This window comes from Mangifera indica, chromosome 11 (assembly GCF_011075055.1).
Source record: "Mangifera indica cultivar Alphonso chromosome 11, CATAS_Mindica_2.1, whole genome shotgun sequence".
Lineage (NCBI taxonomy): Eukaryota > Viridiplantae > Streptophyta > Magnoliopsida > Sapindales > Anacardiaceae > Mangifera > Mangifera indica.
Window position 1 is genome coordinate 6912113 of NC_058147.1, and position 15674 is coordinate 6927786.

The 15674-nt window shown below is 33.7% G+C and overlaps 2 protein-coding genes across 3 annotated transcripts; both read right to left on the reverse strand.

Annotated features, from left to right (window-relative positions):
• Positions 1-658: 658 nt before the first annotated feature.
• Positions 659-5801, reverse strand: LOC123229313. 2 transcript variants are annotated; one of them, XM_044655054.1, is made up of 7 exons: positions 5511-5801; positions 4987-5075; positions 3630-4607; positions 3313-3534; positions 3107-3231; positions 2686-2948; positions 659-1322 (listed from the first exon to the last, which is right to left on the reverse strand). In XM_044655054.1, exons 1-7 carry the CDS (start codon positions 5511-5513, stop codon positions 768-770), a joined length of 2235 nt encoding a protein of 744 aa, XP_044510989.1. In that variant the 5' UTR covers positions 5514-5801; the 3' UTR covers positions 659-767. The 2 variants fall into 2 exon arrangements, with proteins under 2 accessions (XP_044510989.1, XP_044510990.1); XM_044655055.1 differs by lacking the exon at positions 5511-5801 and adding an exon at positions 4812-4831.
• A 5916-nt stretch (positions 5802-11717) lies between these two features.
• LOC123229315 (L-type lectin-domain containing receptor kinase S.6-like) lies at positions 11718-14109 on the reverse strand. The gene has a single exon (XM_044655056.1). It carries the CDS (start codon positions 13886-13888, stop codon positions 11855-11857), a length of 2034 nt encoding a protein of 677 aa, XP_044510991.1. The 5' UTR covers positions 13889-14109; the 3' UTR covers positions 11718-11854.
• Positions 14110-15674: the final 1565 nt, after the last annotated feature.

Consider the following 15674-nt stretch of genomic DNA (forward strand, 5'->3'; position numbering starts at 1 on the left):
CAAATCATTTTTTTTAATTTAGTTTAATTCAGTTTGAATTTAATTTAGTTTAAAAATTTTTTAAACTTTTTTTTTTTCAATTTGATTTAAAAAGACTCTCACACTACATCAAACTAAACCATGCACACCCCTAACCACAAACTTTTACTCGTGTTGCTATACAACTAGTTTTTCCAAAGTTTCATGGTGCTTGATTGATAAATGAAATAATTCTTGCAGATTAAATTTATCAACTAGTTGAAGATTATCATGATTGGTTAATATTTTTACCAGTTTTATATATATATATATATATATATATATATATATATATATGAATGATCCAGTATTGATGATGATATGTTATTATAAAATAAATTAATTTTAAATTAAAAATAAAATAATATTCAGTCATACAAATATACATCTACATTCCTTATAGATATAAATAATTTTTTTTAATTATAATAAACATTAATGTGCATATGCAAAGATTGAGTTGACATTAGATATAATTAATATTTGATAAATTTTATACACAAAAGGAATAAAATATTGAAAAAGTGAAAAATTCCTTATTCATTTATAATACACTATATTTTAATTTTTTATGCTCAAAACAAAACAAATTGTAATTTTTCAATCCAATTTGATTTGATTTGATTTGAAATACAAAATAATTAGGTTTCGATTTGAGATTTTACTAAACCCTTTTTTTTCAAAGGGTGGTTCAAAATTTTTTCTAAATTGAACTGTGCACACCCCTATTTTGCAGTCTTCTTCTTGGGCTAGGTAAACTTAACAGTTCCTCTTCTCTGGGCTAGGTAAACTTGACAATCCCTCTTCCAATGGCCGAACGCACCACAATGAAAACAGTTACCCGTTGGCTTGGCTTCTTTCTTTCTGTTCTTCACAGGGGCAAGATTTCCCTTTCTAGTAAGGGGAATACTTTCATTCTTCCTAGGGGCAAGTTTTCCCTTATTCTTAAACTTCTGCCATTTCCGTTTGCCTCTCTTCCAGGACTTGGGAGTGGCCTCAATTATGTTGCATTCTTCATGCTTTTTCTTGAGGAGAATTTTCTCAGCTTCTTGGAGCTCATCCATCAGCCTAGTGAAGGTATATTCCTTCTTATTCAATTCATAATTAATTTTGAACTCAGCAAAGGAATCAGACAATGTATTAGTAATCATATCCATCTCGGTTTGATGACCAATCTCAACTCCAAGTAACTTGGAATCATTAACATACATGCTGACTTTCATCATGTGATCTTTAACGGACTCACCGGCTTTCATCTTGAGCTTCGTAAAGGCTCTGACGACCTCTCTTCTCGCTTTCCAACCCTGCTCACAAAAAAACATCTCCTATAAGCAAAGGATTGTATTGACAATGATCAAAATATTATCTGCAAAAGTTCATATCGACAACAATCAAAATATAATAATCTACTTTAGAATATTCATAAATGATGTACGTATGCATGATGCATACATTGTTACCCAATATAGTTGCTTCATTCAACGAGAATAAACCTTTAAGCAGACGTCATACCATTTGCACAGTGAGACTAGAATCCTTCTGATTGGTACTATGACCAAGTATTTCATACTCCATAGTAATAATCATTCTACGTATTTGCTTCTCTCAAATTAATTATTCTTGTAGTTTTTGACCTTTTTTTTAACTATCTTTTTATTTCTGTGATTCCCTTAAAAGCCAACCTTTAAACCTTAGCTAAACAGATCCAGTATTTCAGAACAATTATTGTAGCCCATCATAAAAGAGCAAATGGAAATTGCAAAACATACAATAACCTATCTAAGTGGATCAACAATGGACATCTTAAGCCTTTTATAAATAACATCCTACTCAATCATTCAAAATTGGGATTTTTAATTGATTTTACCCTTTTTTTATCATGATGTATGTGTGTGTACGTGCTATAATGCATATTTGGCACTCCTTATTCTATATGGCATGCTATAATCAATCGTGAAATATTGTAATTTAAATTATTTAAATTAAAAGGTTGAATGTATTTACTCCCAAGTAACCCTAAAAATAATTTCATCGTCTATGTATCTGAGACTCCATTAGGGTTTTCATCAAATGATTAACACAATTACATTTAATATATTAAATCAAACCCAGAACCCTAACAAAATAATGACAAAAAGAGTAAATAGTTACTTAAAAAGAAAGATAAATTTTATACAGTGAAACCGTAGGGAGAAAGTTAATACTTCACTATGGTCTATCCTATAACTAATAGCTCCAACTTCAATTTTACTGTTTACAGGTCCCTTTGAATAATCTTTCTTATAAATAAGGATTTTCTCAAAATCCTGCTTCGAATTGAAAATTCAAGTTAATAAAATTTACCTAGGATTTTCTCAATATCAAAAACTCAGAGACATAAATTTTCCAAATATTAGGAATTCATATTTCACTTTCTACTAAGATTTTATCATAATCTCTAATTTGAATAGGGATTCTGAAATGTTTCTGAAAATCTAATTCCACTCAACCTTCTGTAGATTTCAAAAATCTTAAGATTTTATCATAATCTCATAAGAATCTTAATTTAATTAAAGCTCTTTAATTTTGAAACCTTTCCAATTTGTAATTTTTGAAAAAAAAAGTAATTTTTAATTTCCAAATATTTAATCACATATAAAAAAGAGAAATTACAAAAATTGTACTCACCAGCGAGGAATTCGACAACAACTGCCCAAGTTGGCTAGCAGGACTAATATAACCTTGATGAACCTCTGCCTTAGCCAATGAGTCAATATTGTCTATGCTCTGAGGCTGCTTCAATCTATTGATGTCGTTCTTCTCACTATCGTTCAAAGGGCTAACAAGGCTCTGCGGATAACATGTTATTGCATGCGCAAATTGTGTTTCCTGTACAGGTGACACTTGCTTTCCCCTAAATACTCCCCACAAATAAAACTTCGACTCAAACCCTACAAAGTGAATGAGCAATAAAAAAATAATAATTTTTTGTGCTAAAAGGATGATTAGGAGTTTAATTTTCTTTCTTTCACTCTCTTTCTATTTTTATTTTGTTGTACAAGATAGTGTAAACTGATATTTTCAATGAATAAAAAATATTTCCACTCACTCCAAAACGGTATCGGTAGAACAATAGAAGTGAAAACAAGGAGTTCTGCATTTTCAAGAACAGCTCTCATGGCAAGGTCATGGCTGATCATGTCATCCACTAAGCTGTCATAAACTTTTTCGTCCCTGCAACACAAAAATACATTAAAATGACACCTGATATGGAAAACCAAACATGAAGCTAATGTAGCATTGTGAAACTCTCACCTATCATTGTTTGGAAACAAATATAGAGCAATATTGTCATCACTTGGCCCACATTTGTTAAAATTATTCGGCCACACATCAGACCTTGAAAGTAAATCCAGGCAAAGCAACCCAGGAAACCTCTTTGCCTCTTCAAACACTCTAGAAGATGCCATGGTAGACAAATGAGCCACAAGTCCTCCAACAGTACCAAATTTCTCATTGCGGAGGTAGAAGCTTCCACTGTCAATGAGAGAAGCCAGATTACATGTTACTATCTGCATCAGATTTTAAAACATAATGGACCCAGAAATTAAATAGATAAATATAAGCCTTACTTCCAGATTGGTTCGAATATTGGTTGTGCAGGGACATATATGCTGTTATTGACATTTGAAGGCGCACTGGTAACTACTAGAGAGGTTTCATGTTTAGCAGATTTGACCTCTTCAGTAGAGCTACCCTGCTCTATTCCCTTTTGCCTTCTAGTCCCCTGAGCATTTTCTTCATTCTGATTGCAATGCACTTCAGTGGTCAACTCAGAACAGGCATTAGAACTTGGTGTTGGGATATTTAAAGAGTTACTAGTTGCTACAAGAGAGTCTTTAGGTTCAACAGATTCAATTTCTTCATCAGAGCCATCCCTAATTAGCACCTTGTGTCTTTTGAAATTAGTATCCCCTTTTTCATTCTCACTGCATTGAACCTTCATAATCGGCCGTTTAAGGTCATAATGTTGTAGAATATCTGCAGGGTCATTTGTTACCAGTGGAGGGGTTTTACCTTTGACTGGTTCAATCTCTTTATGAGAACTACTCCCATCTGATTCAATTTGTCTTTCAAGATTTTTATTGTTTTTATCACCTTCACTGCAATGCAAACTGCAATTGCCCCTTAGGTTATTTTTACAGTCCCTAATATCTATTTCAGTGGCTTTTGTTCTCACTGATTCAGCCTCTTCAATAGAGTTGCTCCCATCCTGTTCTCCCTGTCTGCTAAACTTCTGATCTTTATTTTTTCCATATTTCACATTGTAATGTAACTCAAGATGACTGGAGGGACTAATTTCTCCTTGACAAACATCTGCTTTGGCAAATGATTCAATACAGTCTCTTCTCTCCATATTCTTTTCATTAATGTCATTCTTCTCAGATTGGGTTTCTTGGACAATTTCGAAATTTCCAGAACCACAATTCCTGGCTGGAAGAGAGTTCAAATTTTCTTTAGAAGACGGTTCTGCAACCTTTTGTTCACAATCCAGACAATACCAAATAACATGCTCCTCAAAATCTGCCGGCATTACTGCTAAGCAATAGCTGGAAAATGAGGAAACAAAATAAATATTACCAAACAAAAAGAAAATCATAAAGGTTGGGCAAATGAAGGAACCTTAAGCTCAAGGCACACAACATTTCTTTAAAAACTTTCAAACTAAAGATATAGCATCTAAGACGTTAAAAGTTATATATGATCCGTGCATATGGTTAAATATATTGATTCAAGCAATGATGCCACTGAACCTTTCCAGTTAAGTCCAGGCCTGCAACCATTTGACCACGAAAAGAGAAATTTGATCATTTTATTTTAAAAGTATAAAATTCCTAATAAATATCCATGGAGCATCCTAGCACCACCAATGGAAGTATAGTGACCCAATGGAAAATAAACATACATAATTACCAAATCGCAACTTACCGATGCACAGCAGCAATCTGGCACTCGTCACAGTAAATTAAAGCCTCAGAGAAGCCTCTATCACCACACTGGTCACAAATAGTCTTAACCTAAAAAAGAAAATCACAATCGAGAACCTTTTAGTCCGTAGCGCATTAATACTAAGCAGAGCTCAACTCATTGTGCCCAAATTTTGCTCCTTCACGAGAGTGCTTTACTAAAGCCCAGATTACTCAAGAAAAAAAAAAACACTCAAGATCAATTTCGACAAAATCACTCACAAAGGCACGAATAGCAACCACCAGTAAAAAACACTTGACAAAACATGCAATGTCTGAATCAAAATAACTTATCTCGCCACGCAATTAGTAAGACTTAGCCTTAAACAATCCCCAATTCCACTTGGAACTTAACACTCCACATTGTTTTCCCAAGTCTAACCCATCAACATTACTAGATTCAAACATCAATCATGACCCATTCATTAAAAGCAAGTAAGCAACCCACATCTAAAATACAACTTTCGAGAACAACCATAAACTTACCATGGCGAAGATGGAGTAAAACAATCGCCCACCATAAAAAGAAGAGAACCTCCTGAAGAAACTAAATCCAAAACCAAGAATTGAGAAGCTAAACGAGATCAATATCCTGGTTTCAATTCAAATAAAACATAGGATTTTAAGTGTTTATGTGATCCGAGGCACAAAAGAAGATGCATGCACTAAAAAATTTAAAATTGGCAAAAACCGACACGCAAATGGAGAGGGGTTTTAACCGGTCGAAATCGCCTAGAAGAACAAGGGTTTTATGGGCTTTGGGCTTTAGAAGCAGTTGCCTGTATAATAAGTGGGATTGATTGCTGATTACGATGAGAGAACTATTTAACCGCCATGATTCGCCGGATTTCCCGTTAAAGTTTTTTTTTTTTTCATAAAATAATAATAATTGCTATTATTTGTAATTATTAGTATACTATAAAGGGTGTTTTTAAACTCCCAATTATTGGGATCTATTTACTATGGTCTCCTTGCATTGTATACCTTTTGACCCTTTATATGGCATAACCTTTTAGGTCATAATGATAATTTCCTTCTGTTATCATGATAATTAATCTCTTTGTGTTATTCCCTTGTACATTCTCCTTCTCATGTTTTTGTTGATTCGCTACAAAATTACTTCAAGGTATATATGATTTGACTTGTTATAGTATAAAAGTTTTTCTAACTAAATTTAAAAAAACAGTTTGAAAAGGGCCAAAAGACTTATTCCCACTCAAGTTTTAGTTCATTCTTAAACACTTATACGTCAGATTTCAAAAACTCAAATCTCATTCATCATCTAATTTTCATTAAAATTTTTAATTAGTTATAAAAGTAAAATTGTTATTTTATTATTAATATTAAAATAAATAAAACTACATTTCATTCCCCCCCCCTCACCTTTTAGTTTAAAAAACTAACAATTTTCGCATATATAAAAGTTTAAAAACTTTACTTCCCCTTCTAGGGTTTGATTTTTCCAAATCCAGTAACTAGTCCAGGAAGGTCATCGGCTAGCCTTCCCACCACCTTTCTCCCCGGTGGTTGGAAACCACTGAAAAGCCTACCAAAATGGCTAACAATGTCGTACAAATTTGTGCGACATTGCATTGATCTATGTGACATTTGTGTGATGTCACTGACCATTTTGGTCGACTTTTCAATGGTTTTGTAACATTCCTCCCCAAAAGTACTGTCATCAGGAGGAAAAAATATTACAAATTAATATCTGAAGCGTTTATTTTAAAACAAATTTTAAAATGAACTCGTCGCTAAAAACGTTACGAAATTATTCTGAAAAAACTAAAAATCTAGAAGCGAACAAAATATGTATATATCCCATATGAAAACTCATTTGAAAACATAAGAGATTATGAAGTAATCGTATACATGCCCTTAGATACAACTGTACAACTATCTAAATAGGGCCAAAAGTCAACAATATCATATGTATGTAACAAAAACTATAAATAACTTGCCCTAGCCTGGATCTAACTTCGCTGACCTGACCCTATCTCGTAACTACCTCGATCACCTGTACCTGTAATTATGAAAGAAAAGGAAGTGAGAGATAAAAACACTCAATAAGGGAAAAGAATTAAGTAACTATCTCTTTTCTTATTCCAAATCACCCTCGGGACTCAATCTCACATCATAATCTCCACAGGGAATCAAGGGGACAATCTAGTTTATCCTTAACTATTTGAGTAGCACTTTGTCCCATCTGATATCCATTTGATACTTTATGGAAGCTGACTATAAGAATTTGACACTTTTCTAAGTTTGAGTTCTCTTCCTTTCTCTCACAATACCATTTCTGAATCTGAATTGTACTCTCCTACGAGCATGCTCTATTGTGGCTCTATGTCTTACTATAGAAGTATCCTACTGTGGATGTGCCCTACTATGCCCAGTGTAGCGTAAAGTGTCCCTTCATAGTTCGTAGCATGCATGCGTGCGTTATCTTTTACTAATCTTGCTTCCATCTAAACTATTCATAACCCACTAGACTATACTTTTAGGATGACCCATGAATTATGAGCTTATTCCTTTTCTTGCTTTTTCTCTCTTTTCTTTCCTTTCCTTTCCTTTCTTTCTTTTCTTCCTTTTCTTTTTCTCCTCCTTCTCTTTCTTTCTTTCTTTCTTTCTTTCCAACAACTGTAAATTACTGTTTATTGGACTGTTTATTTGATAGAGCAGTCTTTTTTTTCATACAATTTAATAGTCCAACTAGTCTCTAATTCATACAAGTTATATATCATTGAAAAGAAAATTCAAAGAGCTTTCCAACAAGCTATAATATCACTCATGATTCATCAGATAAGGCAGCCAAAATATGGGATAAAATTAATGGCAAAAAATTATGTTTACTATTTATTGGTAAGACAGTCTTTTTTTTCATTTAATTCAATAGTCCAAACGATCTCTAATTCATACAAGTCATATATAATTGAAAAGAAGATTCAAAGAGCTTTCCAACAAGCTATAATAGCATTCATGATTCATTAGAAAAGACAACCAAAATGTGAGACAAAATTAATGGTAAAATTGTAAATATTTTTCAACTCTCTGTTATGAACAAAATCGCACATATAGATACTTCAAATGGCAAAACAACATTTCTGAACTTCAAAATCATTATTTATAATATAGAGCAAATAAACCAAAAGTGTAAAACATGAAACATATCAAAAAAGATTTCACTTACCTTATTTCAAGTCAATCTTTGTTAAGTTGACTCCCTTCTCGTTGTCTTACTTTTTTTATCACTAAAACCATCTTAAATCAATACGAGAACACATTAGGTCTTCAAAGTGTTTTCTCTTATTTTCTTTTCTTACTTTTCTTTCAAAACCCTTCAAATCATCCACTTTTCTTCCAAAAACAAAGAAAAAGCATGAAAAATGCTGCTTTCTTATGGAAGACTCGGGAGAAGATGATGGAAAAAGGCATAAAGTTCTCCTTTTTGTCTTTTCTCTCTTTATATATATACATACTTTTTAATATAGATATATATCTATATATATACCTTTGTCTTTTTGTAATTGTTTTATATATATATACACAGACACATACATTTGAACATATATATTTAAAATTGGAAATATCTCAAAATAGAGCTAAAAGACATAAATGCCCCTAAAATGTACTAAGGGTATTACAAGTTTCCACGTTGAGAAACCACCAGAGAGGAAGGTGGTGGGAAGGTCGATCAATGGCCTTCCTGAAATGGTCACCGAATTTGAAAAAATAAAACCTCAGGGAGAAAATATGTAATACCCTCAAGCATGTTTCAGGGGCAATTACGTCTTTTGACCCTGTTTCGAGAATATATATATATATATATCTTTAGATATATATATAAAGAAAAAGAAAAAGAGAAAGAGATAAAAATGTATATAAAGAGAAAGGAAGAAGACAAAACAAAAGAAACTTCAAGACTTTTCTCTCATCTTTCCGTCCATTCCAGCAGCCACCATTCTCCATGCTAATTGCTTTTGTTTTGTGAAGATAGAAGAAGAACTTGAAGGGGTTTTGGAAGACAAAATAAAAAAAGGAAATAAAGAAACACTTTGGAAGCTTTGGTAACCAAAAGATCTCCTTCCTTTCCCTTTTACCTATGATTATATATATTTGATACATGTTATATGAATATGTTAGTGTGTTTTGAAATTGATTTAAGGTGATTTTAGTGATAAAAGAAGCAAGACAAGGAAGGGGAAGCCAACTTGCAAAAATTGGCTTGAAACAAAGTAAGGGGTATCATCCTTGATATGTTGCATGTTTTAAGCTTTTGGTTCCTTAGATCTATGTTATAAATGATGATTTTGAAGTTGAGAAATGTTGTTTTGCCATTTGGGATATCTATGTGTGTGATTTTGTTCATGGCAGAGAGTTGCATAATATTTATAGTTTTGCCACTGATTTCGTCCCATGTTTTGGCTGTCGTATCTGATGAATCATGAGTGCTATTATAGCTTGTTGGAAAGCTCTTTGAATCCTTTTTCCACTAACATATAGCTTGTATGAATTAGAGATCATTTGGATTGTTAAATATTGTATGAACCAAAAGGACTACTTTACCAAATAAACAAAGGAAAGTTTTTGCCATTGATTTCATCTCACATTTTGACTACCTTATCTGAGAAATTATGCGTGCTATTATAGTTTTTTGGAAATCTCTTTGAATCCTCTTTCCAATGATATATAGCTTGTATGAATTAGAGATCATTTGCACTACTAAATATTGTATGAACTAAATGTATTGCTTTATCAAATAAACAGGGGAGAGGTTTTTTTTGCCACTGATTTCATCTCACATTTTGACTATCTTATCTAATGAATTATGAGTGCTATTATAGCTTGTTGGAAAGATCTTTGAATCCTCTTTTCAATGATATATAGCTTGTATGAATTAGAAATCGTTTGGGCTATTAAATTATATGAAAAAGAAGGTTACCCTATCAAATGACTATTCTGTGAACAGTATTTTGTAGTTTTTGGAAAGAAAGAAAGGAAGGAGAAAAAGGAAAGGAAGAAAGAAAGAAAAGAAAGGAAAGAAAGGAGAGAAAAAGAAAAGAAGAAGAAAAACAAGAAAAGGAATTTTTGGGTCAAGATTCAAAGGTCGTCCCAAGAATATGGTCTGGTGAGTTATGAATAGATTTAGATGGAAGCAAAAATAGTAAGATATAAGACATGCATGCATGCTATGAATTATGAGAGGGCACTTTACACTACATCGCCCGCAGTAGGACACGCTTGTAATAGAACACGTTCGTAGTAGGACATAGACCCACAGTAGGGTCTGCTTGCAGTAGAGCTCAATTCAGATTCAAAAATGGTGTAGTGAGGGAAAAGAAGAGAGCTCCAACTTAGAAAAGCATCAAATCCCTATAGTCAGCTTCCAGAAAGTATCAAATAGACACCAGATAGGACAAAGTATGACCCAAATAGTAAAGTATAAACTAAATTATTCTCTCGAGTTCTTATGAGGGTTGTGAGTGAGTTTGAGTCCCGAGAGTGAGTCAGAACAGAAAAAAGATAGTTTACTTAATTTTTCCCCTTTACTGAGTGTTCTTATCACTCACTTTCTTTTCTTTCATGATTGCAGGTACATGTGATCGAGGTAGCTGTGAGGCAGGGTCAAGTCAGTGAAGGTAGATCCGACTAGAGCAGACTACCTCTGGTTTATATTATATGCATATAGTTACATGTTCTTGTTGATTTTTGACCTTTTTGAGATGATGATACAGTTGTATATGATTACTCTATGTTTTCAGATGCTTTCAGATGAGTTTTCATATGAGTATATACATCTTTTATTCGCTTCCAGAATTTCATTTTTCTTAGAGTAATTTCTAAATACTTTTAATGATGCGTTTATGTTAAAGTATTATAAAAGAAAAAAAATAGACGCTCTAGATATTAATTCGTAACATTTCTCCTTTGGTGAGTAGTACTTCTAGGGAGGGATGTTATAAAATATAAGTTTTCAAACTTTTTAGTGGGAGAAAATTATTAGTTTTTTAAACTAAGGGGGGGAAAATTAGATGTAATTTTATTTATTTTAATATTAATGATAAAATTACAGTTTTATCTTTATAACTAATTGAAAAATTTAATGAAAATTCGATAATGAATGAGAATTTGGATTTTTGAAACCCACAAGTGGGTGTTTAGGAATGAACTAAAACTTGAGTGGGTATAAGTCCTTTGGCCTTTGAAAAATTTCTAAACCGAATCAAACCAAACCAAACCATTTTAGATTAAAACAAAATTAAGTTGAAAAAACAAAATTTGGTCTTGTTTAGATTACAGTTTAAACTTATTAAAATCATTCACTTCTAAATATATATTATTTAATAAAATTAATTGAATTATAGTTTTCTAGAATATAATATAAACACGGAAAATATTTATAAAATATATATAATATACATATAAAGAAAATAACAAAATAAATATTAAAAAACAAATTATACACCTAATTATTTATTGAAATTTTCTATTAAATATAGTTATATATATGTATTTTTAAAAAATACGGTTTACAGTTTTGTTTGGTTTGAAAATTGTCTAAACCATAATCTAAATTGAAAACTGTTTTTCAAATATTTATCAACCTAAATCAAATCATTTTAATTGTTAATTAACTGTATGTGTGGTGTAAGCAATGCACCAAATGTTTTTCTATTGTAAGATTTTTTGAACAGTGAACAATCTCAGCATGTTTCAATTGCAATACAATGATAAACTAGTTCGACATCTAAAGCAGTCTCATACTTCGAGAATCTAATCAAAACTTTCACGGAAAATCTCTAACATAAACTGCTACAAGTAATTTGAAGTCAGCTGAAACGGCTCCTGGGGGTCAACCACTGTGAACCATCCACACTGGAACTCTGATCTCCACCAAAATCCCTTGAAGTCTCAGGCAAAACTGATCCAATGTTCACTGCTGATTTCTTTGCCGGCAAAAGAGGAAGCGGCGCTTCCCCTCTTAGAATTCTTGCAGCTTCCTTCACTGTAGGCCTCTTCTCATGGTTTGGATGCACACAAGCCAGTCCCACCATGAGCATCCCTTGCATTTCGGACCTGTTAAACTCCCCTCTCAGTCTCAAATCAGCAGCCTCAAGCAACTTCCCTTTTTCCCACTGGTGCCACATCCAATCAACAATAAGAGATCCTTCATTATCTACAGGCTTTCTACCTGTGGCAACCTCTAGCACCACTACTCCAAAGCTGTAAACATCAGTTTTTTCCGATGGAACACCGGAATATACATATTCAGGGGCCAGATATCCCATTGTCCCAGCTGGGATTGTAGCTTCTCTTGTGATGCAACTGTGCTCGTAAACTTCTGCTAAACCGAAGTCTCCAAGCTTGGCATTGAACTCTGCATCTAGCATTATGTTGCAGGACTTTACATCTCTATGAATTATCTGTCTCTCACACTCTTCATGAAGATAAGAAAGAGCAGAAGCAACCCCAAGAATGATATTTAACCTTTTCTCCCATGGAAGCAAACTTGCAGAACGTGAATTATGGAGAATTTTGTCAAGGCTTCCATTGGGGAAGTATTCATAAACCAGGACTAATTCAGCTCCTTCACAGCACCATCCTTGAAGCTGAACCAAGTTTTTATGCCTCAAGCAACCTACCATTGTGGCAAATTCGGTGGTGAAAGGATTGTGCGTACAGTCGATCAAATTAGCCCTTTCAAACCTCTTAACTGCCACTTCTCCACCAGAACTGAGGGATCCTTTATACACAGTTGCAGAAGCTCCTTCGCCAACAATTCTGTCTTGGTGAAACCCCATGGTTGCTAATCTTATCTCAGCAAGTGACAATTGCTTGGGCACTTTGTTGGGTTCTGCATCATATGCTTGAGTTTCTTTACTTCTTCTGCCATCATGCTTCTTCTTTCTTATAAAAAGGAAACTGATCACACCAACAATAGCAATTATGGAGAAGCCAAATGCAGCAAATCCTCCAAACTCAAGAGCCACGTCTTTTACATCTGGTTCTCTTCTGTGAAAATTAATATTACTAATATCATAAATTGAATCCCCATGATAGCACATGAAACATTCCCCATCTTCAACCATATCAATGGGATTTACAGAAGCATAAGAAGCGAAAGTCTTGAACCGCCAACGTTCAATTATATGCAATGATGAGCCTTGCCCATTTGCAGCAGAGAAACCAACATGCATGTACTCTTTGAACTGCTCAGAGAGATCCATCTGAACAACGAGAAGTGGATTTGGAGGCCTAATCTGAGAGGAACCAGCCCACACCCTAATCAATTTCAATGCATCTTTGTACTCAATCCAAGCTGTAATCTGGTTCCCATTTTTAAGATCAATCCCTCTTGAAGGAGCATCAACTGAAGCAAAAGATATAGCCGTTTTAACATCAATACCAATATGGTTACCATTGATGTCCCCAAGTGAAGGGTCAAAACTTGTATCAAATTCCACGGCAAAGAAAGAATCTTGGGGTCCGGGAAGGCCCATGTAGCCCTTAGAACGAGTAAAAGAATCAGCACTGGAGGTGACCAAGAAAGCCAAACCATCTCCAAAGGGACACAATGGAGAGGGGATTATAGAGAAGGAAAATTTACTAGAAAAAGAAGCTGTCGTGTTAGTTGTGGGATCAAGAAAACGAATGGGGGATAGATAGAGAGCTCTTCCAACGCCAAGAGAAGGAGAAGATGATGATGATGGAGAGTGACAATTGAGGTTTTGGGTGAGGCTGATGGCATTGTCCCTAAAGTAGGCATCCCCATAGAGAGTGATATTTTCGGCAAGCAATGAAGTGAAACCGAAGATCTTGATAAAGAAAGTAACGCAGAAGAGAAGCAAAAGAGGAGAGTGCATTGTGATGCGTTACAGAAAAAGGGAAGATCTTGAATACTTGAAGACATAAACAGAGGTTTTAGAGAAATGTGCGGAAGGAAAGTGAAATAAAACTTTCCTGAAAACCTATTTCTTTTTTTTAATAATTTAGAGAAATGTACGGGAAGAACATTTTTTTGTCCTTTTAGTAACATGAGCTTCATTCTGTTTTAGGGAGACGTGGCCAATAGGAACCCGTAATTGTTGCTTAATTCTGGATTGTTAATTGTTGGTTGAAGAATAATATTATACGTATTTATTTTAAATATATAAATAAATACATATTTATATATATTATCATAGAAATAATATAATATCTTTTACGGTCAGGCAGCTGATACAGGGAAAATATCACATAATGTCAAACTTTGGCACATTAACTCTGATGCAAGTCCATCATCTAAGCATATAAAAACAAAACACAAGTGATTTTCATATTCAAAAACCCAGAAAGCCCAGGGCAAAGTTTCATATACCATCATCTTATTTAGAGTTTAACATCAATTCAAGACTACAATGAAAAGGAATGTTATTTCATTCTGTTACTATAATAATAGAGTAGAATTTGACTGCTATGATGCTCCATTCCACCACCAATTTAATTTACCTTCCATTGTACAATATTCATCCAGCAGTAAACCATCTTGTGGCTCATTGCATACAAGAAGCACGACTTGGACAGGAGAAGACAGCTCTGTTTCATGCTACTAAAACGCCTTTAGCAAGCACAGATATTAGCAAATGCTTATAGAATATCTATCTTTATTCTGGCAGCCGTTAGAACCCGGTAAATAAAAAGCAAACAGATTATTGGAAGACCAGATTAATGGTAGAAAATATTGAAATTAGACAATGAATCTATATTTATTCAACCAACTTTACAATGGACAAGAGATAGTACTTTACAAAGAATAAGAGGTTGTTATTCCTTTACATGCAAAACAGTAACAAAAAGAACAATGAACAATCAACAGCTAGACTTTCTCCACTTTCACCGGCTTTTGAGAGAACAATTCCCTCACAATTAGTCAAAGGCTATCAAAACAAAACCCAATTTCTTGTCACCTTTTTTCCAAAATCCCTCTTTCATACTTGTCCATAATCCCCTTCATAAATTGTCTTCATAATTGCCCATGTTTCCCTTTCTTGCACATAATTGCCTTCATAAATTGCCATCATAATTGTCCACTTCCCCCTTTCATAAATACCCAGTTGCCATTTCACAATTACACACTTCATCTAAATATGAGTCCTAACATTACCTACCCTGTTGAAAATCACCTTCCCCCCAAGGTGAAACAAATGGTTTAGTCCTCTTCTTTTGTGAATTGTCAGATAAAAATCTACTCCTCGATCTCATCCTTTACTAAATCGATCCTCCCCAACCCAAAAAATAACAAGCAAACAGATTGTTCAATGATCATGTTAATGACAAAATATGGTGAAATTAGACAATCAATTTGTATTGATGCAACAAAACTTTACAATGAATGAGAGTTTGCTATTCTCTCACACAAAATGATAATAAAAAGAAAAATGAACAATCAACAATTTCCCTCCCACTTCTAGCTTTTAAGAGGTCATAGTCAATCCCTAATTTGTCCAACATTCAAGAGGCTAGACTCTCTCTAATTTCCTAGGCTTTTGAGAGGCCAACTCTCTCAGTCAACCAGAAGTTGCCTAGACAAAACCCAATTTTTTCCTTGTCTCCTTCCAAAATCCCTATTTTATACTTGCCCATATTTCCCACCCTTATTCTTGCCGATGA